This window comes from Bombina bombina, chromosome 1, assembly GCF_027579735.1.
Source record: "Bombina bombina isolate aBomBom1 chromosome 1, aBomBom1.pri, whole genome shotgun sequence".
Classification (NCBI taxonomy): Eukaryota; Metazoa; Chordata; class Amphibia; order Anura; family Bombinatoridae; genus Bombina; species Bombina bombina.
This window is the reverse complement of record NC_069499.1, coordinates 1,117,420,949-1,117,448,013: the sequence shown is the minus strand read 5'-3', so window position 1 is coordinate 1,117,448,013 and position 27,065 is coordinate 1,117,420,949. Positions and strand designations below refer to the sequence as shown.

At 40.5% G+C, this 27,065-nt stretch overlaps 1 protein-coding gene across 2 annotated transcripts in view; it reads left to right on the top strand.

Annotated features, from left to right (window-relative positions):
* FBXL20 (F-box and leucine rich repeat protein 20) overlaps window positions 1–27,065 on the top strand; it is a 188,948-nt gene that overhangs the window by 145,559 nt on the left and 16,324 nt on the right. For both annotated transcript variants that reach the window (XM_053697937.1, XM_053697945.1), the window contains exon 14: window positions 14,175–14,387. In XM_053697937.1, the coding sequence (XP_053553912.1) occupies window positions 14,175–14,387 (213 nt within the window). The remainder of the gene's footprint in view (window positions 1–14,174; window positions 14,388–27,065) is intronic.

Genomic DNA, 27,065 nt, shown 5'->3' with positions numbered 1-27,065 from the left:
ATGGTATGAATGTGGACACATTAGTCTTTATGATTTACTATTTGATGTTATTTTCTTAAAGCAGTAATTGCTCTTTCAACACAGGGTTAGGCAACCTTTTTTTCAGTTGTATGTCTATTTACAATTATTAAATAATAGCTTCCTGGATCAGCCTTGCTTCCCTTTTTAAAGAATGGCACCACATCAGCTTTACGCCAGTCCAGGGGTACTATGCCTGAGGATAATGAGTTTTGAACTATTAAGAGTAGAGGTTTGTCTATAACAGTGCTAAGTTCCTGTAAAACCTTGGGTTTATTCCATTTGGGCCTGGAGTTTTATTTACTTTAATATTATCTTGTTTTTCCTGATATCCTCTGGAGATAACCCAGTTAATGGTATGGGCTTGAATGTTCTAGTTTGTTTTAAAATATCTCCCATTGGTTCCTCTCTTGTGTATATCAAAGAAAAGAACTTGTTTAGTACCTCAGCCTTCTCCCTGTCACTGGTAATCGCACTACCCTTCACACATTTTGATGTGTATATATATTTGACGTTTCTGGGTTTCCCCCGTTTTCAAAACAAGTGCAGCAATGATAACAACAAAACTCACCCTTTTGTAGCTTGAACCCTTCACTATTACGGCGTTCCCAGCCGTGTCCCGAAAGTTGCCGACCTCACGTGACCCTTGTGTCACGATCTTCGTCATCATGGCAACTGGACGCCAAATCTGGATCGTCGTAGTGCCTAAAAACAATAATACACAGTGAAACAAGGAGTGTACGGACCAGTGCAAGCCATCATGGGGAGGGGATACTGTCTTAAAAGAATACTGTTGAACACATGTTAGGGGATAAGCTGAATGCATAATATTGAGACAAATAGAAATTAGCATGTTGAATGGCAACTTACGTATATAATAGATATACAACTGTCAGGGTGCCAGGAATCAGACTAAGACAAGAAGTGCAAAAATAATCGCACCTTTATTAATAGCAAAAAATAATAAAAAGTCCACAAGTAAAATAACAAGCCAGGAGTCAAAACCAGAGCTGGTATTCAGACGAGCCGAGTCAGGAGCCAAAACGAATAGTCAGACGAGCCGGAATCAGGAACAAGGAAAACAGCAGAGACATTAAGAAGCCAGGGATCAGGAACCGGGAAGGACGTCAGGCAGCCAGGTAATACACAGGAACTCTCGCAAACAGGTCTGAGACAACGCAAAGGCAAAGCATACTGAACAGAGGCCCTTTAAATAATAAGTGATGACATCACAATTCTGAGACTGCATCCTGTCTCACATGGATGATGCACACCAGTCTGGCCATAAAAGGAAGTGTAGGAAATGAGCAGCATCCCCCACAATGCACCATAGTCAGGAAGAGAGGTGAGTAAAATGGCTGCCAGCAGCACATGGCAAACAGGGAAAAAAACCCTGACAACAACTAATATGGTGTACCACTATCCTATACATAAACAATATCTAATATAATTAAGAGACATACCTCAGTGTAGCAGCTAACGAGATCTAACTATGTACAATTGGAATACAGACTAAACAGACTATATAATACTAAATATGTTTTAAATGAATACAGCATACTATCCATCAAACTGGGTGAACACCTACAGTCATTTCTAGACATCTGACTACCAAGGCTCAATTACTATGGGAACATATTAAGAAGAGGGGTCTTAGTATTGTACCACTGTAATTAGAGCTCAGGATATAGATGAGAGCCAAGAACTAGTAGAATTATAAGCAACAGTGCCAATCCAGGTGCACATTGTAATAAATAAACTATGTATTTAGTGGTGCAGGTAACTCTGTTACCTACATCGGAGTTCAAGAGGGTTGCCTGTAACTGTAATAATACGGATGAGAGCCTGAAAATGAGTCAGATGGCAGAGATGGAAATAAAGTTTAGGAGAGGCTATCATAGAGAAGCCCTGAACAAGAGCAAAGCACTCTGTGGAAAAGATACACAACAAGTACTATTGACTGAAACCAAGGCACCAGTTAAAGAGGAGAAGATGAGTTTTACAGAGACTTTAAGAAACAACTGGCCACTGACAAGGATCTTCCCTTTAAGAATACTCTACCACCAAGAATTGGCTTCCGAAGAGCTAGATCTCTCCGAGATCAATTAATTAAAACAGACCCCAGGGACTGCTATACAAACACCATCTGGCTGAAAGCAAAATCTGGTTGCTTTTGTTGCCTTGGCTGCACCACCTGTGGGGGGCTGACCACAGGGAACAAGTTTAGCCATCCTTATTCCACCAGGAAATTTCAAATTAAACAGTTACCTGCACCACCAAATACATAGTTTATTTATTACACTGTGCATGTGGTATGTTCTATGTAGGAAAAACAGTGGATGACCTTAGAACAAGGATGACCAACCATCGTCCAGCCATAGGGGCAGCCTTTGAGAAAGACACATCGGAACAGCCAGTGGCCAGGCATTTCGCAGAATCAGGACACAGATTGTCTGATTTAAAATACTTTATAGATCACATCCCTCCACCCCCGATTGGTGGGAACAGAGCCAAGATGCTACTCAAGAGAGAATCCAGATGGATCTATAATCTAGGGACCATGGCCCCTAGAGGACTCAATGTGCACCTGGATTGGCACGGTTGCTTATAATTCTACTAGTTCTTTGTGCTCATCTATATCTTGAGCTCTTTTTACAGTGGTACAATACTAGGACCCCTCTTGTCAATATGTTCCCATAGTAATTGAGCCTTGGTAGTCAGATGTCTAGAAATGACTGTAGGTGTTCACCCAGTTTGATGGATAGTATGCTGTATTCATTTAATACTTATTTAGTATTATATAGTCTGTTTAGTCTGTATTCCAATTGTACATAGTTAGATCTTGTTAGCTCCAACACTGAGGTATGTCTCTAAATATATTAGATATTGTTTATGTATAGGATAGTGGTATACCATATTAGTTGTATATCTATTATATATGTAAGTTGCCATTCAACATGCTAATTTCTATTTGTCTCAATATTATGCATTCAGCTTATCCCTGTTTTAGTACATGTGTTAAACAGTATTCTCTTAAGACTATACATCCCCTCCCTGTTATAGCTTGCACTGGTCTGTGGACCTTGTTTCACTGTATATTATTGTTTTTAAGCACTATGATGATCCTGATTTGGCGTCCAGTTGCCATGACGACGAAGATTGTGACGCAAGGGTCACGTGACTTCGGCAACTTCCGAGACGCGGCCGGGAACTCCGTAATAGTGAAGGGTTCCGGTTACAAAAGGGAGAGTTTTGTTGTTCTCATTGCTGCACTTGTTTTGAAAATGGGGAAAACCCTGAAACGTCAAAATATTGGGTACATTTGTATTAAGACCCTGTGAGTGTGTGTGTATGTGTGTGTGTATATATATATATATATATATTTCTCTTGTAAGGTGTATCCAGTCCACGGATTCATCCATTACTTGTGGGATATTCTCCTTCCCAACAGGAAGCTGCAAGAGGACACCCACAGCAGAGCTGTCTATATAGCTCCTCCCCTAACTGCCACTCCCAGTCATTCTCTTGCAGCTCTCGACAAGAAAGGAAGTATCAAGAGATATGTGGTGAATTAGTGTAGTTTATCTTCAATCAAAAGTTTGTTATTTTTAAACGGTACCGGTGTTGTACTGTTTTTACCTCAAGCAGAAATTAGAAGAAGAGTTCTGCCTGAGGTTTTTGATGATCTTAGCAGGTTGTAACTAAGGTCCACTGCTGTTCTCACACATAACTGAAGAGTATGGGAAAACTTCAGCTGGGGGAATGGCCTGCAGAATTAACTGCTCTGAGGTATGTTCAGTATATTTTTTTCTAGAGAGATGATAAGGTCTAGAAAATGCTGACAGTGCCTGATATATTTAAGGTAAGCCTGATTACAGTGATTTAACAAACGACTGGGATCATGCTTGCAGTAAAGGGTAATATTCATGTTACTTGATCTTATTACTTAGTATGTAAAACGTTTGCATGATATATAAAAAACGTTTTTTACTGAGGGTGATAAATCTTTATTTGGGGCCTAGTTTTCCACATGGCTGACTAGATTTCTCCTAGGAGTAGTTATTTATGGCCCTTTCACTTTGAGTGCATGGTGGGAGGGGCCTATTTTCGCGCTCTAATTGCGCAGTAGTTTTTACAGTCTGAGACATCCAGCTTCCCTGAAGGAGTCCCCTGACATAGGACCTCTGTAAAGGGTTTTTGTGCCTACAAAAGTTGTTTTATGGGCAGGTAGGAGCTACAGTAGAGCTGTGGCAGTTTGCTTATGACTGTTTATAACGGTTTTACAGTTTTTCTGATTCGTTTTTGAGCCTGAGGGGTTAATCATCCATTTGCAAGTGGTTGCAATGCTATTTTAGCCTATTATACACACTGTAAAAATTTCGTTGAGTTTACTGCTTTTTTTCACTGTTTTGCAGTTTATGTGATTGTTTTTTTCCCCTTAAAGGCACAGTACCATTTTTTATATTCTGCTTTTTCACATTTATTAAAGTGTTTTTCAAGCTTGCTGGTCTCATTACTAGTCTGTTAAACATGTCTGACATAGAGGAAACTCCTTGTTCATTATGTTTAGAAGCCATTGTGGAACCCCCTCTTAGAATGTGTACCAAATGCACTGATCTTACTATAAATTATAAAGACCATATTCTGGCTTTAAAAGATTTATCACCAGAGGAAATTGACAAGGGGGAAGTTATGCCGACTAACTCTCCCCACCTGTCAGAACCTATAACTCCCACTCAAGGGACGCCAAGTACATCTAGCGCGCCCATTGCGTATACCTTACAAGACATGGCGGCAGTTATGAATCATACCCTTACAGACGTATTGTCCAAACTGCCAGGGTTACAAGGAAAGCGAGACAGCTCTGGGGCTAGAACAAATACAGAGCTCTCTGACGCTTTAGTAGCTATGTCTGATATACCCTCACAATGTGCAGAAGCCGAAGCAGGAGAGCTTCTATCTGTGGGTGATTTTTCTGATTCAGGGAAGACGCTTCAACCTGATTCTGATATGTCTACATTTAAATTTAAGCTTGAACACCTCCGCGTGTTGCTCAGGGAGGTTTTAGCAACTCTGGATGACTGTGACGCCATTGTAGTCCCAGAGAAATTGTGTAAATTGGATAAATACTATGCAGTGCCTGTTTACACTGATGTTTTTCCAATACCTAAGAGGTTTTCAGAAATTATTACTAAGGAATGGGATAGACCAGGTGTACCATTCTCTCCCCCTTCTGTTTTTAAAAAGATGTTTCCTATAGATGCCGCTACACGGGACTTGTGGCAAACGGTCCCTAAGGTGGAGGGAGCAGTCTCTACTCTAGTGAAGTGTACAACTATCCCTGTCGAGGACAGTTGTGCTTTTCTAGATCAAATAGACAAAAAAAATTTATTCAACAAGGTTTTATTCTCCAGCCCCTTGCATGCATTGCCCCAGTCAGGGCAATGCATGCAAGGCAATGCATGCTGCGGCCTTCTGGTTTGAGTCTCTAGAAGAGGCTCTACAGGTAGAAACCCCGTTGGATGATATCCTTGACAAGCTTAAAGCCCTTAAGCTAGCCAATTCATTTGTTTCTGACGCCGTTGTTCATTTAACCAAGCTAACGGCTAAAAATTCAGGTTTTGCTATTCAGGCGCGTAAGGCGCTATGGCTTAAATCCTGGTCAGCTGACGTTACTTCAAAGTCTAAGCTTCTCAACATTCCTTTCAAGGGGCAGACCCTATTCGGGCCTGGACTGAAGGAGATAATTTCTAATATTACTGGAGGAAAAGGTCACGCCCTTCCTCATGATAGGTCCAACAAATTAAGGACCAAACAGACTAATTTTCGTTCCTTTCGAAACTTCAAGAGTGGCGCAGCTTCAACTTCCTCTAATACAAAACAAGAGGGAAATTTTGCCCAGTCCAAACCGGTCTGGAGACCTAACCAGGCTTGGAACAAGGGAAAGCAGGCCAAAAAACCTGCTGCCTCTAAGACAGCATGAAGGATCAGCCCCCGATCCGGAAACGGATCTAGTAGGGGGCAGACTTTCTCTCTTCACCCAGGCTTGGGCAAGAGATGTCCAGGATCCCTGGGCGTTGGAAATTGTGTCCCAGGGATATCTTCTGGATTTCAAAGCTTCTTCCCCAAAAGGGAGATTTCATCTCTCACAATTATCTGCAAACCAGATAAAGAGAGAGGCATTCTTACATTGTGTTCAAGACCTCCTAGTTATGGGAGTGATCCACCCAGTTCCAAAGGAGGAACAGGGGCAAGGCTTCTATTCAAATCTGTTTGTAGTTCCCAAGAAAGAGGGAACATTCAGACCAATCTTAGATCTCAAGATCTTAAACAAATTTCTCAGGGTCCCATTCTTCAAGATGGAGACAATTCGAACCATCCTACCTATGATCCAGGAGGGTCAATATATGACTACCGTGGACTTAAAGGATGCTTATCTTCACATTCCGATACACAAAGATCATCATCGGTTTCTCAGGTTCGCCTTCCTAGACAGGCATTACCAGTTTGTGGCTCTTCCCTTTGGGTTAGCCACGGCACCAAGAAACTTTACGAAGGTTCTAGGGTCACTTCTAGCGGTCCTAAGGCCGCGGGGTATAGCAGTAGCCCCTTACCTAGACGACATTCTGATACAGGCGTCGAATTTTCAAATCGCCAGGTCCCATACGGACATTGTTCTGGCATTCCTAAGGTCTCATGGGTGGAAGGTGAACGAAGAAAAGAGTTCTCTATCCCCTCTCACAAGAGTTTCCTTCCTAGGAACTCTGATAGATTCTGTAGAAATGAAGATTTACCTGACAGAGACCAGGTTGTCAAAACTTCTTCTAAATTCCTGCCGTGTTCTTTATTCTACTTCTCGCCCTTCAGTGGCTCAGTGTATGGAAGTAATCGGCTTAATGGTAGCAGCAATGGACATAGTGCCGTTTGCCCGCCTACATCTCAGACCGCTGCAACTGTGCATGCTCAGTCAGTGGAATGGGGATTACACAGATTTGTCCCCTCTACTAAATCTGGATCAAGAGACCAGGGATTCTCTTCTCTGGTGACTATCTCGGGTCCATCTGTCCAAGGGTATGACCTTCCGCAGGCCAGATTGGACAATAGTAACAACAGATGCCAGCCTTCTGGGCTGGGGTGCAGTCTGGAACTCCCTGAAGGCTCAGGGCTCGTGGACTCAGGAGGAGGCACTCCGTCCAATAAACATTCTGGAACTAAGAGCGATATTCAATGCTCTTCAGGCTTGGCCTCAGCTTGCTGCGGTCAGGTTCAGTCCGGCAATATCACGACTGTAGCCTACATCAACCATCAAGGGGGAACAAGGAGTTCCCTAGCAATGTTGGAGGTTTCAAAAATAATTCTATGGGCAGAGGTTCACTCTTTCCATCTATCAGCTATCCATATCCCAGGAGTAGAGAACTGGGAGGCGGATTTTCTAAGTCGACAGACTTTTCATCCGGGGGAGTGGGAACTCTATCCGGAGGTATTTGCACAGTTGATTCAACTTTGGGGCAAACCAGAACTGGATCTCATGGCGTCTCGTCAGAACGCCAAGCTTCTTTGTTACGGATCCAGGTCCAGGGATCCCAAGGCAGCGCTGATAGATGCTCTAGCAGCGCCTTGGTCCTTCAACCTGGCTTATGTGTTTCCACCGTTTCCTCTGCTCCCTCGTCTGATTGCCAAGATCAAGCAGGAGAGAGCTTCGGTGATTTTGATAGCACCTGCGTGGCCACGCAGGACTTGGTATGCAGATCTGGTGGACATGTCATCCCTTCCACCATGGACTCTGCCGCTGAGGCAGGACCTTCTACTTCAGGGTCCTTTCAACCATCCAAATTTAATTTCTCTGCATCTGACTGCTTGGAGATTGAACGCTTGATTTTATCAAAGCGTGGTTTCTCTGAGTCGGTCATTGATACCTTAATTCAGGCTCGAAAGCCGGTCACCAGGAAAATCTATCATAAGATATGGTGTAGATATCTTCATTGGTGTGAATCCAAAGGTTACTCATGGAGTAAGGTCAGGATTCCTAGGATATTATCTTTTCTCCAAGAAGGATTGGAGAAGGGATTGTCAGCTAGTTCCTTAAAGGGACAGATTTCTGCTCTGACTATTCTTTTGCACAAGCGTCTGGCTGATACTCCAGACGTTCAGGCGTTTTGTCAGGCTTTAGTTAGAATCAAGCCTGTGTTTAAACCTGTTGCTCCGCCATGGAGTTTAAATTTGGTTCTTAAGGTTCTGCAAGGGGTTCCGTTTGAACCTTTGCATTCCATAGATATTAAACTTTTATCTTGGAAAGTTCTGTTTTTAGTAGCTATCTCCTCGGCTTTACAATGTGATTCCCCTTATCTCATTTTCCATGCAGATAAGGTAGTGTTACGTACCAAACCTGGTTTTCTTCCTAAGGTGGTATCTAATAAAAAATATCTATCAGGAGATCGTTGTTCCTTCACTATGTCCTAATCCTTCTTCAAAGAAGGAACGTCTTTTACACAATGTTGATGTGGTTCATGCTTTAAAATTTTATTTACAAGCTACGAAGGATTTTCGTCAAACATCTGCTTTGTTTATGGTCTACTCTGGACAGAGGAGAGGCCAAAAGGCTTCGGCAACTTCTCTTTCTTTTTGGCTAAGAAGTATAGTCTGCTTAGCTTATGAGACTGCTGGCCAGCAGCCTCCTGAAAGAATTACAGCTCATTCCACTAGAGCGGTAGCTTCCACATGGGCTTTTAAGAATGAGGCTTCTGTTGAACAGATTTGTAAGGCGGCGACTTGGTCTTCGCTTCATACTTTTTCTAAATTCTACAAATTTGATACTTTTGCTTCTTCGGAGGCTATTTTTGGGAGAAAGGTCTTACAGGCAGTGGCGCCTGCCTTGTCCCTCCCTTCATCCGTGTCCTATAGCTTTGGTATTGGTATCCCACAAGTAATGGATGAATCCGTGGACTGGATACACCTTACAAGAGAAAACAAAATGTATGCTTACCTGATAAATTTATTTCTCTTGTGGTGTATCCAGTCCACGGCCCGCCCTGTCATTTTAAGGCAGGTGTTTTTTATTTTTAAACTACAGTCACCACTGCACCCTATAGTTGTTACTACTATAGTAGTTACTTGTGGGAGAATATCCCACAAGTAATGGATGAATCCGTGGACTGGATACACCACAAGAGAAATACATTTATCAGGTAAGCATAAATTTTGTTATATATGTGTGTGTGTGTATGTATATGTGTATATATGTATATGTGTATATATATATATATATATATATTAAGGCTAGAGAAAAGGAGATTTAATCTACAGCAACATGTGGAACTCATTGAAAGCGGTGAATGCCAATACCTTTAGATAAATTTAAAAAATGCATTTGATTAATTTCAGAATTCAGAGATAGGTTTGCTTGTGTTAATGAGTAAGCTTTTGAATTATTTAATGTAAGTTTAATTGTGAGCTCCTTTATTGTAAATCAGGTGTGTAACAAAGATGAGGTTCAAAGTAGAAGGTAAAGTAAAGGGACAGTAAACACCTTGTTGATTACAAGGAATATTTTATGTTGCTATAGAGAAACATAGCGAAGTCTAAATGTTTTTAAAATAATTAAACATCCTTTTTACTGCAATTGTTTTTCAACAGCCAAACTCCATCCACCATTTGCCTTACTTGGAGGAGGCAATTGGGGCTTTAGTCTGCAGAGAACAAGTCTAGCCATTGTTATAACATTAGTATAAAATATATGGTTTTGTAGTTATTTTCAGGGAAAGCTAATCAGCAGGGTTAGCCCTGTGAAGTCAGGATACATTTTAAGTTCTGAGAATTAGAAAATCCTCAATTTTCAGAGCTAAGTTTCATGAAAATGGGGAAAAATAAATAATGAACACATTCTGTATAGTTGTTCGTTATGCCTAACTAAAGATTTTCTATAAAAATCTCGTTTACTGTCTCTAACTCACATGTGCTCAACCAAATTTACTTTCAAAATAAACATTGGAAAATCCTGGTAATAAAGCATCTTATACCATTCCCTGGAAAAACTTAAGTAAAGTAACTGCTGATTCTGTAGCTCATACCTGAAACAATATAATTGCGCAAAGAAAATGTGTATTTTTTTCTTAAATGGAAAGAGCCCACAACTGCATTCATTACTTTTGGGAAATAAGAACCTGGCCACCAGGAGGAAGCAAAGACACCTCAGCCAAAGGCTTAAATACTCCTCCCACTCCCCTCATCCCTCAGTCATTCTTTGCCTTTTGTCCCAGGAGGTTGGCAGAGTGTCAGAATTTTTTATCTTAGTTTTTTGTCTCTTATGGAGGGTAGTACTTTTTGGCATGGGACAGGAGTTTTAAGTAGTCCTGTCAGTCTCTCAGTGAGGGCTTGGATGAAAGTTACAGTCCGGAGATGTAGGAAGAGTCTTTCTGCGAAACCATACCGACAAATATTAACAGCTCCTCAAGCAATCAGCATTGTCTAACTTCGCTCTGCTGCCTGCTTTCTTCTCTCAAGTCCATGGCCGAGGCGATGCCACTATGAGGGACAATTTATGCAGCTTGCCGGTTAGGACCCTAGGTGCAGGCTGGTCCTGTCTGTGTTCGTTTGGTCTTGCGGCTGTTCAGACACGTGGCGCTATTCTGCGCGGCTGGTTCGGTAGAAGCGCAGAGTTCTCAGATTATCATTGTTTTTCATGTTCAACTAAGCATTCGAGAGGCCCTTTGGGTCCGTGAGGTGGGAAGGATTCTATCTATCTCTATCTATTGGGTACTTATAGAGCGCAAACTAATCACCCGTTAGGGTCTCAAGGCACTAGGATTGTTGCAGTCCTTGTAGCCTTCAGTCATAGATGGCCGGGCAGGGGAGTTTTTCTGCTGCGTCACTCTGACATCTGATTTCATCAGAACCTAGAGTTTTCCTCCCCTATGTGGTGGAGGGTTGGAGGGCTTAATGCCCCTTACCTCAGTTGAGCGGTTTGGCCTTCATTTTCAGGCCTCTGGATTTGTCCTTTTGGGCTTGATCCAACAGCTTGTACAGGATAGCTGTCTAGCATGGGGAAGGTTTGCAGTTTGAAACCAGTTGCAGCTCTTAGCACTTTGCAGGTGTCTATGTAAGCTGTTTATAGTGTATCTAGATGCAGCTCTTACTCTTTGACGCGTACTGTTGGTCTGAGTTATAAGAGACCTTTGTGTCTTATTCCATTGTCACCGGGTGAGTTGGATCTCCTTTAGGGATCTGTGTTTCCGGTTGATGGTTGTTCCCTGTGGGGACTTTGTTTAGCTCGGGGTTTCTAGAGCTGGGTGGGCTTAGTGCCTCTTCCTTGTGTCCTCTGCTTGTGCGGAGGTGATAGGGAGGCTAGTCCTGCTAGTAGTATTTTTTTTTTACCTCAAGGTATCCCTTGTTTGTCCTGAGGCTTAAGAAGTATCTTCATATGACTTCTAGCCTTGCTCTTTGGAGTGTTGGACTTTAGCTAGGGGTGGTTCCTTCCTTTAGGTCAGGGCATTCAAGTTCTTCTCGCTATCCAGATTCTCTGGATATGCATCTATATCCCTTGTGTCTGACTTTTTGGCCAGTTGGGGTGTTTAGTTCTAGGGTAAGGTTTGCCTGAACTATTAGATGCCCAGACCTGTTTTTCTCCCTGAGATTTCCGGTTGCTGCAGCTTTGCTTGGCTTTTTTTCCTGACCCAGTCTTGGGTAGTTTTTGAATCTTGTATCTCAGGGCTGGTCGGGATGTTCCATGGTAGTGGGAACTTGGGCTATGTCCTTGGTCCATCTACCTAACCTGGTCATGGTTGGCCAGGATTTCGGAGTATTTTTTACTCCTTGCCACCACCATTTGTGTTCCCCTTTTTAGGGACCTGTGGGTAGGTCCGGCAGCTTAGGTTGCCTGGAGCGTGCCCTCTGTCTGGGGGTTGCTTTTGCGTTCTGTTTCTTGATTGACTGCCTCTTCTTCCTCGCAAGCACCCTCTGTGTCGTCCTGTTATGGACTCTGTGTTTTCATACTTGGGTTTTTTTCGCCTGGGTCTATTACACACTTTTTATGGTCGAATACTTTGGTATTTTATGTTCAGGCGCTGGGAGGACTTTGCCTTTTTAGTTGCCTTTCATGCTTGCAGGATGTTGGAGAGACGTCTGTTTCGGGTATTGCTTGTGTAGGCGTGGTCTCCTTTCAGGGTCTGGGTCCATTTGGATCTCTGTGAGCTGGGCCTACTCTTGGAGGTGTTCTTTTTTGTATTAAGGGACCTTTTGGTTCCTCGGTTCTCCTTTGCCTCGTCCCCTTGGGGTTTCGGCTGGTATCCCCTTCATTTGTGAGGGGTGGGGGACCGTCTGTTGGGCGGCGGTGTCTGTTGGTGGACTGTTGGCTCAGTCGAGTCCGTTTTGCGGTATATAGTTTGGCTCTGGATTAGCTGTGAGTCAGTGTCCTCAGGGCTTTTCCTTTAAAAAAAAATATATATATATTTGTTTTTTTTCTCAGCTTCGGACGAAGCAGGATTTTTTTTATTGGTGAGAATTTCAGGCCTGGTGCCCTCAGTATGGGCCGCCTATTGTACCCTCCCGTCTTGGCATTCAGTGTCCTCTATAGCTTGGGTATTTTCCCTAAAGTAATGAATGCAGCTGTGGACTCTTTCCATTTAAGAAGAAAAACATAAATTATGCTTACCTGATAATTTCTTTTTACTTTTTCTTCTGATGGAAAGAGTCCACAGCTCCCCACCCGTAATTTTATGTGGGGCGTCTTTATATTCATCTGGCACCTTTTCACCATGATATTTCTTCTACTGTTCCTTGTTCCTCTGCAGAATGACTGGGGGATGAGGGGAGTGGGAGGAGTATTTAAGCCTTTGGCTGGGGTGTCTTTGCCTCCTCCTGGTGGCCAGGTTCAGTATTTCCCAAAAGTAATGAATGAAGCTGTGGACTCTTTCCATCAGAAGAAAAGGAAATTTTCAGGTAAGCATAAATGATGTTTTTCAAGTGGTTAAACTCAATGACCTGTTAAAATATCCACTTCCACGAGGAATCACAATTGTGGACACCCTCATCCTGTAGTCTGTTGTAAGAACAAGAAATCTGAATGTTAATCAATTGTTATCTTTGTGAATGTACTTTAGAGTGACATTGAGTGTTATGAGGGGGTATAATCATGTTTCCTTACTTCTATCTCTTTTTCTTAAAGGGACATGAAACAATTTATAGCTACAGGACTTTTGTGTATTGTTGCAGTAAATTACCATAAAAGCAGATTGGGAAACTTTTTTTCTAAATAGATTGACATTATATTTGCTGCATTTTTGATTCAATGGCCAAACGCCACCAGCCTTATAATGAGGCTCCAATCCTGACTTGTTTCTGGCAAAGTTAGCAGCTGTCATTGTGTAAGTAAAACCTGTGCAGTATCTTATCTAACTCCACTGCTTAGACCAATTAGGGACAGTAGGAATAGGCTTGTGAGGGCTTAATGTTTAATTATCAGAAATGGAAAGCCCAGAGTTTAATTACATATAAAGGGGACAGAATAAAAAAGTATATGGCAAAGCTTTTTTTCTACTATACATTATGAAGCATGTTTTATATTACAATCTCAGTGTTTCATGTCACTTTAAAGGGACATTCCAGACAAAATTGGAATCCACCTGGATACATTTCAGTTTTGAATAGAAGCATTTTTGTAATATGTATGTGTTAGCAAAACTGCTTCTAACTAAAGTGTATTTAAGTTTGCAATATGCACCAGCATTTTAAACCCATAATTTGCACAGATAGCCTAAGGTGCTTGTATCATCTGGTAATGACTCAATGTTAATTTCTGATATGATACAAACCCCTCTGGTGCTCTGAGTAGCTGCAGTATTTAAAATGCTGGTGTACTAACAATATCTAGCTATGCTTCACATGCACTTGCAGAGAAAAATGTTAAGACTAAAACAGTGATAACTTTTATTAGAAGCATTTTTGCCAATACATGCATATTTCATATGTTTATATTCAAAGCTGTAATTCATTTAAATGTATATACATTTTGACTGGAATGTCAATTTAAGTGTATCCAACCACATACAGTCTCATTTCTTTACAAGTGTGTTTCTTTTGGATATCAGTTAGAGGCTCACATCTGTACTGGTAGCAGAAATACTACACTTTACTAACTCACACCCCTTTGCATTTAAATCCAGAGCCTCTCACACTGTGAGCTCATCACAGATGATGGAATTAGACACTTGGGCAATGGGGCATGTGCCCATGATAGACTAGAGGTGGTTGAATTAGACAACTGTCCCTTGATCACAGACGCATCTCTGGAGCATCTCAAAAGTTGCCAGAGTCTGGAGCGGATCGAACTGTATGACTGCCAACAGATTACTCGTGCTGGAATCAAACGGCTGAGGGTAAGAATAAGATTTACACCTCGTGCTACCTTGTAAACAAATACTTTGGGTCACAGGGCCAGTTTCAATATATATGATAAAAATGGCAATTGGCCAATCTGTTTTCCAAAGCCAATAAAGAATTGTTTGATGTGTATATCATATATATGCTCAGTTTACATGTGAAGTCCTATTAATAGCTCAGGATATGTACTATCAATATTGCAGGCCCGCACTATGATTGGAGCACAGTCTGGTATTACAAGTCCATGGTTAAATAAATATAAAATATAAATTATATATAAATATAAAAAGTGTTTAAAGTGATATGGTTTATGACAAGGTGTTGGACTGGGAAAGGCTCAAAGGTGTGTGTGTTTGTGAGTGGATTTGTATGTGTGTATGTAAAACTGTGTGAGTGCCCTTCCCAATCCAACACCTTTACATATACCATATCACTTTTAACACCACTTTTTAATTTAAAAACATATATAAAAAATTGAAATAGTTTTTGTTCTTCACTCAGATAGTATTTTTTTTTTATTATAAATATATCGATATAGAGAGAGGTGTGTGTATATATAGTTTAAATAAAATAAATATATACCTCAGATGTTAAAGCACGTGAAGCTTTCACTTGAGCGCTACCTTTTCACTTTCAACTTTTAATATTAGCACAAGAATAAGAACGATAGTTAACTTTTGTGTTAGCACTCAACAGTTTTTTACTATTTATTTCATAATGTGGTTCGAGTCCACAAGCCATAACATGTGGGATTCAACTCCTGTCCCATGGAGACAAAAAATACCCAATATACCAAGAGCTTTTAATCACTCCAACTTCCCTGTATACCTCAGTTTTATTGTTGTTTGCCTCCACAGGTGAAGGTGGAAATATGAGGGGCTTCATATAGGCGTTCTCAGACCTATGTGAGACCCATTATTAGAGCTGGGAATAGGTCAGAGGGGTGAGAGTAATTATTTGGCTGTGAGTTTGTCACTAGCGTGCCATAGGTGTCTCTTGGATTTATCCTGCAGCCTCGTCCTGTTGGCCTCATCAGTGTACTCCTCTTTAAGATCCTGAGCTTGTATATACAGCAATGGATGGGCTCCTCTGCAGCTGGGTAAGCATGGTACAGAGGACTAAACTTGTAGCACAGACTTTATAGACTGTTGGGAACATTAAGTGGGTGAGCTAGCTATGTACTGCCTTAGAATTTCACTACCATATAAAGGGTTTGTGTAACAAGCACTATTTCTTTAAGATCCTCTGTGAGGATTCTTTCTTTCCAGAGCAGCCACAGTACTCTGCCAAAATAACACTTCAAAACACGGACTAAACTGTGCTTCACAAATGCTTCCTTTTCTATCTTTTATCTTTTTTTAAGCTTACTTTATATCAAAAGATATAGGTGGGGGTTTTTTGTTGTTTTTTTTTTATTGATTTGAAAATTGCCTTTTACCTTTTCTTTCATCTGGCTGCACAGGGGAGGGAAATAACAGAGCAGAGGTTCTTTTTTTTTTTTTTTTTTTTTTGAGGCAGTTCTAAGTGTTTGTTTTACACACTACCTGTCATTAACTCTTGCTACTCAATTTACTCGTTTGTTATGCCCTTCTTATTCTGTTAACCGTTTTACCATAAAATGGTTACCTGTGTTTTATCTTATATTTGTTTTTGTGTTACTTCTATATTCATAATACTTTGATATCTGGGTCATAGTTTTTATGGATCAAACTGGAACTGTCCATTCTGCATCCTTGCATACTGATCCCTTAGAGGGAAGCTCCTCGGACCACTTAATTTCTAAAACAAAATGTCTGCTTTGAAAATCTGTATTAGTGTCCTCCAGCCCAGTAGTGCAATTCTTGCACGGATCACAGTTCTTAACTCTAAACAGGTTCCCCCTTTTGTTTCCTCTCAGGGGTTTCGTGCTCTTCCCGTGTGTACTACTAATTTCTGTGGACTTTTCTCTTGTCTTCAAATGTTATGTAAGTTCTGCCATTACTGAGGTATTCGCTGCTATGCCTTCTCTTAATAAGCACAAAAGTGTGTTGTCTTAGGCTAAAAGATTAATAGATATAAGTTCCTCTATCTCGCACAGAGGCAGAAAGTAATTTGATTAATTACAGGATTCAGATGACTCGGACCTTTCTTCTGAGGGAACTATTATTTGATTATTGGGGTTCTATTCCTGACAGGACTCCTTTATTTTCAAGTTGGAACGTTTTCGTTCCGTGCTACGTGTGGTCCTGCTAACTTTAGGTGTTCAGTATCCAGTTCCTTCTGAGGAAAAGTCACTGAAACACCTTGATTTACTTTTTTAAACCTCTTGCTAAATCCGCAGAAGTTTTTATCTATACTAGAAGCAATTTCTGATCTAACTTCTAAAGAGTGGAAAAAATAGGCATTCCTTATGTTCCATCTGCTAAATGTAATAAAAAATAAATTCTGATTAATGCTTCAAATGTTGAGCTGTGGTGCACTATTCCTAATGTGGAGGCGCTATTTACACCTTAGCTAAGCGTACAGCTGTCTCATTAGATTATAGTACTTTTTTCAAGGAGCCTATGGACTGTCAGAAGTTTTTTCATAAAGCTGTTTTTGTTTGTTGTTGGTATTGCAGTCTAGCATTACTTTCTGTTGCTGCTCTGTATCTGAAGAGATTAAATAATTAAAATAGACAATTCCTTTATCTTGGATGCAATTGTGGAATCAGTATTAATGCTAAACATATGACTGGCCGTCATAACTAGAAGGACTCTTTGTTTGAAATCTAGGTCTGTTGATGCGGTTTCTAAAGGCAGACTTTTCTCTCCCCATTTTCAGGGAAAGATTTTATTTGGTCGCAATTGTTTCCAAAGTCACTGGAATTAAAAGTGCTTTCTTACCACAAGATGAGATAAGTGCTGGAACAGACCTACTGGTTGCTTTTTGTTCCTTTTGTGCTGTCCTTGTAGATGCCTGATAATACCTGAAATAAATCCAAGCAAACTAAGAAGTATGTCACCTTTACTAAGTCATCATGAAGGTGCAGCCCCCACCCCGATTCAATTCTGGTAGTGGGCAGATTGAGCATTTTCTTTCATGTAATTGGCAAGAGTCCATGAACTAGTGACGTATGGGATATACAATCCTACCAGGAGGGGCAAAGTTTCCCAAACCTCAAAATGCCTATAAATACACCCCTCACCACACCCACAATTCAGTTTTACAAAACTTTGCCTCCTATGGAGGTGGTGAAGTAGGTTTGTGCTTGATTTCTATGATTTCTTCTATGATAAGCGCTTCTAAGCATTCTGAAGCTCAATTCCTCTCAGAGTACAGTGTTTGTCAGAGGGATGTGAAGGGAGTATCACCTTTTGTTTTTATGGTTTTCCTCGCGGGAAATCTGTTTTCTGGTTCTCTGTTATCGGTCGTAGGGATTTATCTCCTACCTCCCTTTTCAGATCGAGGATATACTCTTATATACCATTACCTCTGCTGATACTTTTTCAGTACTGGTTTGGCTATCTGCTATATGTGGATGGGTGTCTTTCGGTAAGTATGTTTTCATTACTTAAGACACTCTCAGCTATGGTTTGGCGCTTTATGTATTAATATAAAGTTTTAAATATATGTATTCTACTTATATTTGCCATAAGTCAGGTCTATGTGTATTTCCCTTTGCAGTCTAAACAGTTTCAGTATAGGAATCATGTTTGGGAAGTTTATTTAAACTTTTTTTCTTACCTGGGGTTCAGTCTTTTTCTAATTTGACTTTCTTTTTTTCGCGGGCAAATCTAGGCTCGCGAGGGCACAAAATGCTGATTTTTATTGCGTCATTTTTGGCGCAAAATTTTTTGGCGTGAAGTTGCACCCTTGATGGTGCAAATTTCGTCATTTCCTGCTTCGCTGTTGACGCTAGTTGTTTTGGCGCCAAATCACGTGTGTTATGACGTGAGTTGTGTCATTTCCTGGTGTTAGTTTTGCGCCAAAAACTTTTTTGCTTGTTTTTGCGTGATGCGTCATATTTGGCGCCAAATTTTTTGTTATTTTACCCCTCTCCCTCTATTGCTCGCTGTTTTCATGAACTTTGAAAGCTATTATGCCTGCTTATTTTTTTTCTCTACTGAAACTGTTACATTGTGGAAATTGTCTGTTTTGCCTAATGTTATTTTTCTTTTTCTATTACATTTTGCGAGATGTCTCATTCTGATCCTGACTCTGATGTTAATGTAGAAACTATGATGCCTTGGAAGACAATTCTACAAAGCTAAGTGTGTTCTTTTTAGCTGTTGTTATTTCTTCAGCTCAATTATGTGGCATGTATTTATCTTGTTTTATGCTAGCAATGTTTCTACATGTACGTTAACATTTACTGTTTTTTACATATTCAGTTCATGTACTTGATTTCATCTGCAAACATCACATGTTGCTTATATCATAAAAGGTTATGACTGCTATTATGCCTTTAAGTAAACTTACAAGGTCTTTTCAAAATTGTTTCAAATAATTTTGTTCTGACCAACAGCATACTTAAGTTTTTTTTCTACTGATGAAGGTTTCTTTGGCTCAAAGGATCCTGTAATCAGACAGTTTGTTGAAAAATTCTCTTTATTTTTCATTTCAACATTTTTTGTTCTTTGTATAGGAAATTTTTTAATTTTATAGCTTTTAGGAGTCTAATCCTCCTATTAACTATGTTAATAATCCTTTTCAAATCTGGATTTTATAATTTTTGCTTTTGAGGTTTTTTCCTATTCAATATACTATCTGTATTCTAGAGTATGGTTATTCTGATTCCCTCTTGGGACTGTACCACTATTTCTATGGAAATTGGTACTTGTTCAGAATTCCTTCGAATTTGAATACAACCTTAATAGAGCATATTCATGTACTGTTTTTATATTTTTAGCTCAGCTTCATTTGTGACTGACATTACTGTTCTCTCATCCTTTGAACAGTTAGCATAAGCAGTTTTCAAATTCTTAACTGTTTATTTACTTTAGATGTATTCATTTAATTACTATATCAATTATTATGATTTCAAATATATCTTCTTATCTCTGTCTTGTTATGATAACAATTTATTTGATTTCTATTATCTCCATTATTTCTGGAGGTTTAGAGATTTTTTTTTCTGCCCTACTTTTAGTCCGGTGATGGAGATCAGTTGGTGAATGTCCTAACTACAAACACTTGTTCTAGACCCATGGGTCATAGATTCATTTCCCGGCAGGGTTAATACAGCCCTTTGGCCTTTGAGGTCAATTTATTGTATTTGGGTAATAACTACTGTTTTTATCAGCTTCTAATTTTGTTAACTCAGAGTGTAAGCACTGAAGAAGCGTTTTTTTTTTTATCCTTCTGGGTGTAAAACACTATATAATTACTAGTTATTAGTCTGCATAAAGGTGCGGTTCTCAAACCAGTCCTTCTGGTGGGGGGCAGATTAAATTGCTTTTGGATGAACTCAGTCCAAATTTTATATTATTCTTAGAGTTTGAATAGATTTCTAAAATGAGACCTTCTTTGGGAAGAATTTATCTTTCTCAGTACACTCTGTGAATTTTTTTCAGGTGTGATTATGCCAGTTCTTTTTGCAGCAACAGGATTTGGGTTTCTATTTCAATTCTATTCTTAGTCTCTCATGCATTACTTTTGGAAAAACAATACCCAAGCTATAGAGGACACTGAATGCCAAGACGGGAGGGTACAATAGGCGGCCCACACTGAGGGCACCATGCCTGAACTTCTCACCAATAAAAAAAATCCTGCTTCGTCCGAAGCCGAGAAAAAATCTTTTTTTTTTTTTTAAAGGAAAAGCCCTGAGGACACTGACTTTCAGCTAATCCAGAGCCAAACTATATACTGCAAAATGGACTCGACTGAGCCACCAACAGACACCGTCGCCCAACAGACGGTCCCCCACCCCTCAAAAATGAAGGGGATACCAGCCGAAACCCCAAGGGGGAAGAGGCAAAGGAGAACAGAGGAACCGAAAGGTTCCTTAATACAAAAAAAGAACACCTCCAAGAGTAGGCCCAGCTCACAGAGATCCAAATGGACCCAGATCCTGAAAGGAAGCCACGCCTACACAAGCAAAACCCAAAACACAAGGAAGGTTTATTCAGTCCATTCTTGGATCTGAAGACTTTTTTGTTTTGTTATTCTCCACTTTTAAGTTGGCGATTATAAGGACTATTATGCCTTTTTGTTAAGGCCATTTAATTTTTTAGGATGTTTATCATATTTTATTACATTCAGACCACTTGTGGTTTCTGAGATTTTCTTTTAAGCTTTACCAATTTGTCACTTTTCCTTTTGGTTTAGTCACAGCTTTATGAATCTTTTCAAAGGTTCCTGGTGCCCTTCTTTCTGTCTTCAGACAGTAGGGTATTGTCGGGCTTCCTTATTCGGATGGTATCTTGGTAATAGCTGAAACTTTTCTTTTATTAAAGTCAGACAGACAGCTCAGCATGCTAATGCACTGTGACTGAGCTCTGTAGCAACTTGAGTGTTGCAGGTTCGATTCCCGGCGAGGTCCATTCAGCCTTTCATCTTTCCAAGGTTGATTTAATTGGGCAGCATTTTGAGTCCCTTACGGGTGATTAGACGTGCATTATAAGTACCCAATACATATATATGAAAGAACAGTTTTCAAATATATGAACTTTTCTTTTTGTGGAATCCCTCATGAATCAACTAAGTTTTGTTACTTCAAGACATGGTTAGAGGATTTAATTTACCTAAGAGTTTTGTGTTTCCTCAGATAAGGATTACTCCTTTTTGGGGTTCTAGATAGATTTTGTGTTCATGTCTTTGTCTTTATCCGACAAAAGTCAATTGTAAGTGACATTAGCCTATCTAACTTGCAGTCTAGAACATTTATTTCAGTGGCTATGTGCTAGGTCTCATAATTGCAGCATCGGGCATGGTTCCCTTGGCTTGTTTTTGATCTGAGATTTATTTTTGCTTTGCATACTGAATCAATGATACAGGGTTTTCTTTTTAAATATCACAGTTGATATTTTTAAATCTTAACACTTCTCTCTCTCTGTTTTGGTGATTAGTCTATCATCATTTTATTCAGGGGGCCTCCTTTTGTCCGTCCTTCCTGGACTGTATTCTTAATGGATGCAAGTCTTACAGGTTGGGGAGCTGTCTGAAGGTCTTTTGACAGCACAAGGGGTTTGGAAACTTCAAGGCGAGGTTTCCAATTGATATTTTGGAACTCAGAGCTCTTTTCAGGCTTGGCCTCTTTTATGAGAGAAGTTTTTCATTTTTTTTTTTTGCTTTTAGACATTCAATATCACAACTGTGGTATATGTCAATCAACAATAGGGACTCGTAGTTCCATAGAAATTAAGAGGTATTTTGAATACGTACTTAGATGGAATTCATCTCCTGTCTATTTTCTATGATTTTAGACATTTGAGAGGTGGATTATCTGTAGTCAGTCTTTACATCTGGAAGAGTGGTGTCTCTATACAGATGTGTGTTCTCAATTTCCCAGGTACATTTTCAGGTACAGGGATCCTAAGGTGGAGATGGTGGATGCATTAGCAGTATCTTGGTTTTTCAACCTAACTACATCTTTCTGCCTTTGTTTTTTTCTTCCAAAGGTGATTTTCAAGATCATATTGGAACAGTGTCGTGTTTCTGATAGCTTCAGCATGGCCTCACAGGTTTGGTATGTGGATACTGTTAGGATGTCCAGTTGCCATCATTGGCCGCTTCTCTTTGGCCAGCCCTGTTGTTTTAGGGGCTATTTTTTTCCATCAGGATCTCAAATTACTAATTTGGGGGTATGGAAATTGTTTAGTGTTGAGTCATAGAGGTTTCTCTGACTCCGTTTTTATCGTTATGTTGTAGGCTTATAAGTCTGTATCAAGGGACATGTATTATCAAACCTATATTTTATAGTTTTCTTTTCATAAATTCTCTTGGTGTTCTTTTAGAATTCCTAGGATTTTACAGTTTTTCAGGATGATTTGGATAAGTTTGTCTGCAAATTTTAACTTCCTGATATTCACTGTTTTGTGCAGGCTTTGGTTGGTATCATGCCTGTTTAAACCAAATAAGACTCCAAAAAGGAGAAATTAATAAATAAAGATTATCTACTTTCTTGGAAAGTGTTGTTTCTTTTGACTATCTCTGCTACAAGAGTTTCTGATTTATCAGCTTTCTTGTGTGTCTCCTTATCTAAGTTGTTTCATCTATATAAGTTGTTTTGTGAACTTCTTTTTTTCCTAAGGTTGTGAATTTGAACAACATTAGTAGAAAATATGTTGTCCCTTCTTTGTGTCCAAATCCTAAAGAATTCTTTGAGAGTTCTTTACATTCTTTGGATGTGGTAAGATCTTTATAATTCTATATCGAGGTTACTAGCATTTCAGAAGACTTCTAGTCTATTTGCTGTTTTTCTGGTTTCAGAAAAGGTTAGGAATAGCTCAATAAAATTGTGTTTTTATTATACTCGGGTGTTCTCTATCTTGTTTTAAACGTCAACGTTACAATACTAGAACGCTCCTTGCAGCCGACACGATATCTGGAGGATCTACCTAGCTTCTTCTGGAGGATATGCAGCTTATCATATACGGATAAGGGGGTACCGTTTCCATTGTGAACATCCAATCTGTTTCACTCTGCCACCACTAAGATATCTCCCTTCCAGCATACTGCTGTTAAAAGTCAGCCTGCTCGTTTGCACTTTTTTCACAAAGAGTGCCATCACACTTGTGAGTACCTGTTCAAAATATGATGCATATGCTTCACATCTAGTTGAAAATAATACACCATGAGGTGCTTTCTTTCTTCTTTCTTCTGTTAAGTGTGATCAGTCCACGGGTCATCATTACTTCTGGGATATTACTCCTCCCCAACAGGAAGTGCAAGAGGATTCACCCAGCAGAGCTGCATATAGCTCCTCCCCTCTACGTCACTCCCAGTCATTCTCTTGCACCCAACGACTAGATAGGATGTGTGAGAGGACTATGGTGATTATACTTAGTTTTATATCTTCAATCAAAAGTTTGTTATTTTAAAATAGCACCGGAGTGTGTTATTACCTCTCTGGCAGAGTTTGAAGAAGAATCTACCAGAGTTTTGCTATGATTTTAGCCGGAGTAGTTAAGATCATATTGCTGTTCTCGGCCATCTGAGGAGTGAGGTAAACTTCAGATCAGGGGACAGCGGGCAGATGAATCTGCATAGAGGTATGTAGCAGTTTTTATTTTCTGACAATGGAATTGATGAGAAAATCCTGCCATACCGATATAATGTCATGTATGTATACTTTACACTTCAGTATTCTGGGGAATGGTACTTCACTAGAATTACTCTGTAAGAAATACATAAAGCTGTTTAATAACTAGAGATTATGTTTAACGTTTTTGCTGGAATGTAAAATCGTTTTCATTTGCTGAGGTACTGTGTGAATAAATGTTTGGGCACTATTTTTCCACTTGGCAGTTGCTTAATCTGTTTTCTGACAGTTTCTGTTCTCCCTCACTGCTGTGTGTGAGGGGGAGGGGCCGTTTTTTGGCGCTTTTTCTAGCATCAAATATTTCAGTCAGCAACTCATTGTATTCCCTGCATGATCCGGTTCATCTCTACAGAGCTCAGGGGTCTTCAAAACTTATTTTGAGGGAGGTAATTTCTCTCAGCAGAGCTGTGAGAATTATAGTTTGACTGAGATAAAAAACGTTTATTCTGTAATTTGTTTCCTGCTTTCAGAATTTGTTATCTTTGCTAATGGGATTAAACCTTTGCTAAAGTTGTGTTGTTTACAAGGATTGAGGCTATAACTGTTTCAATTTATTAATTTTCAACTGTCATAGATCTTCTGTGCTTCTTAAAGGCACAGTATGTTTTAATATTATTCTAATTGAATTGTATTTCCAAGTTGCAAGTTTATTTGCTAGTGTGTTAAACATGTCTGATTCAGAGGATGATACCTGTGTCATTTGTTGCAATGCCAAAGTGGAGCCCAATAGAAATTTATGTACTAACTGTATTGATGCTACTTTAAATAAAAGTCAATCTGTACAAATTGAACAAATTTCACCAAACAACGAGGGGAGAGTTATGCCGACTAACTCGCCTCACGTGTCAGTACCTACATCTCCCGCTCAGAGGGAGGTGCGTGATATTGTAGCGCCGAGTACATCTGGGCGGCCATTACAAATCACATTACAGGATATGGCTACTGTTATGACTGAGGTTTTGGCTAAATTACCAGAACTAAGAGGTAAGCGTGATCACTCTGGGGTGAGAACAGAGTGCGCTGATAATATTAGGGCCATGTCAGACACTGCGTCACAGGTGGCAGAACATGAGGACGGAGAACTTCATTCTGTGGGTGACGGTTCTGATCCAAACAGACTGGATTCAGATATTTCAAATTTTAAATTTAAACTGGAAAACCTCCGTGTATTACTAGGGGAGGTGTTAGCGGCTCTGAATGATTGTAACACAGTTGCAATACCAGAGAAAATGTGTAGGTTGGATAAATATTTTGCGGTACCGACGAGTACTGAGGTTTTTCCTATACCTAAGAGACTTACTGAAATTGTTACTAAGGAGTGGGAAAGACCCGGTGTGCCGTTCTCACCCCCTCCGATATTTAGAAAAATGTTTCCAATAGACGCCACCACAAGGGACTTATGGCAAACGGTCCCTAAGGTGGAGGGAGCAGTTTCTACCTTAGCTAAGCGTACCACTATCCCGGTGGAGGATAGCTGTGCTTTTTCAGATCCAATGGATAAAAAGTTAGAGGGTTACCTTAAGAAAATGTTTGTTCAACAAGGTTTTATATTGCAACCCCTTTCATGCATTGCGCCGATCACGGCTGCAGCGGCATTCTGGATTGAGTCTCTGGAAGAGAACATTGGTTCAGCTACTCTGGACGACATTACGGACAGGCTTAGAGTCCTTAAACTAGCTAATTCATTCATTTCGGAGGCCGTAGTACATCTTACTAAACTTACGGCAAAGAATTCAGGATTCGCCATTCAGGCACGCAGGGCGCTGTGGCTAAAATCCTGGTCAGCTGATGTTACTTCTAAGTCTAAATTGCTTAATATACCTTTCAAAGGGCAGACCTTATTCGGGCCCGGGTTGAAAGAGATTATCGCTGACATTACAGGAGGTAAAGGCCATGCCCTGCCTCAGGACAAAGCCAAAGCCAAGACTAGACAGTCTAATTTTCGTTCCTTTCGTAATTTCAAAGCAGGAGCAGCATCAACTTCCTCTGCACCAAAACAGGAAGGAGCTGTTGCTCGCTACAGACAAGGCTGGAAACCTAACCAGTCCTGGAACAAGGGCAAGCAGACTAGGAAACCTGCTGCTGCCCCTAAAACAGCATGAATTGAGGGCCCCCGATCCGGGATCGGATCTAGTGGGGGGCAGACTTTCTCTCTTCGCCCAGGCTTGGGCAAGAGATGTTCAGGATCCCTGGGCGCTAGAGATAATATCTCAGGGATACCTTCTGGACTTCAAATACTCTCCTCCAAGAGAGAGATTTCATCTGTCAAGATTGTCAACAATCCAGACAAAGAAGAGGCGTTTCTACGCTGCGTACAAGAGCTCTTGTTAATGGGAGTAATCCATCCAGTTCCACGATCGGAACAGGGACAGGGGTTTTGCTCAAATCTGTTTGTGGTTCCCAAAAAAGAGGGAACTTTCAGACCAATCCTGGACTTAAAGATCCTAAACAAATTCCTAAGAGTTCCATCGTTCAAGATGGAGATTATTCGGACAATTTTACCTATGATCCAAGAGGGTCAGTACATGACCACTGTAGATTTAAAAGATGCTTACCTTCACATACCGATTCACAAAGATCATTATCGGTACCTAAGGTTTGCCTTCCTAGACAGGCATTACCAGTTTGTGGCTCTTCCATTCGGATTGGCTACAGCTCCAAGAATCTTCACAAAGGTTCTGGGTGCTCTTCTGGCGGTACTAAGACCGCGGGGAATCTCGGTAGCTCCATACCTAGACGACATTCTGATACAAGCTTCAAGCTTTCAAACTGCCAAGTCTCATACAGAGTTAGTGCTGGCATTTCTAAGGTCACATGGATGGAAGGTGAACGAAAAGAAAAGTTCACTCGTTCCACTCACAAGAGTTCCCTTCCTGGGGACTCTTATAGATTCTGTAGAAATGAAGATTTACCTGACAGAGGACAGGCTAACAAGACTTCAAAGTGCTTGCCGCACCCTTCATTCCATTCAACACCCGTCAGTGGCTCAATGCATGGAGGTAATCGGCTTAATGGTAGCGGCAATGGACATAGTACCCTTTGCACGCTTACACCTCAGACCACTGCAACTGTGCATGCTAAGTCAGTGGAATGGGGATTACTCAGACTTATCCCCTTCTCTGAATCTGGATCAAGAGACCAGAAATTCTCTTCTATGGTGGCTTTCTCGGCCACATCTGTCCAGGGGGATGCCATTCAGCAGACCAGACTGGACAATTGTAACAACAGACGCCAGCCTTCTAGGTTGGGGTGCCGTCTGGAATTCTCTGAAGGCTCAGGGACAATGGAGTCAGGAGGAGAGTCTCCTGCCAATAAACATTCTGGAATTGAGAGCAGTTCTCAATGCCCTCCTGGCTTGGCCCCAGTTGACAACTCGGGGGTTCATCAGGTTTCAGTCGGACAACATCACGACTGTAGCTTACATCAACCATCAGGGAGGGACAAGAAGCTC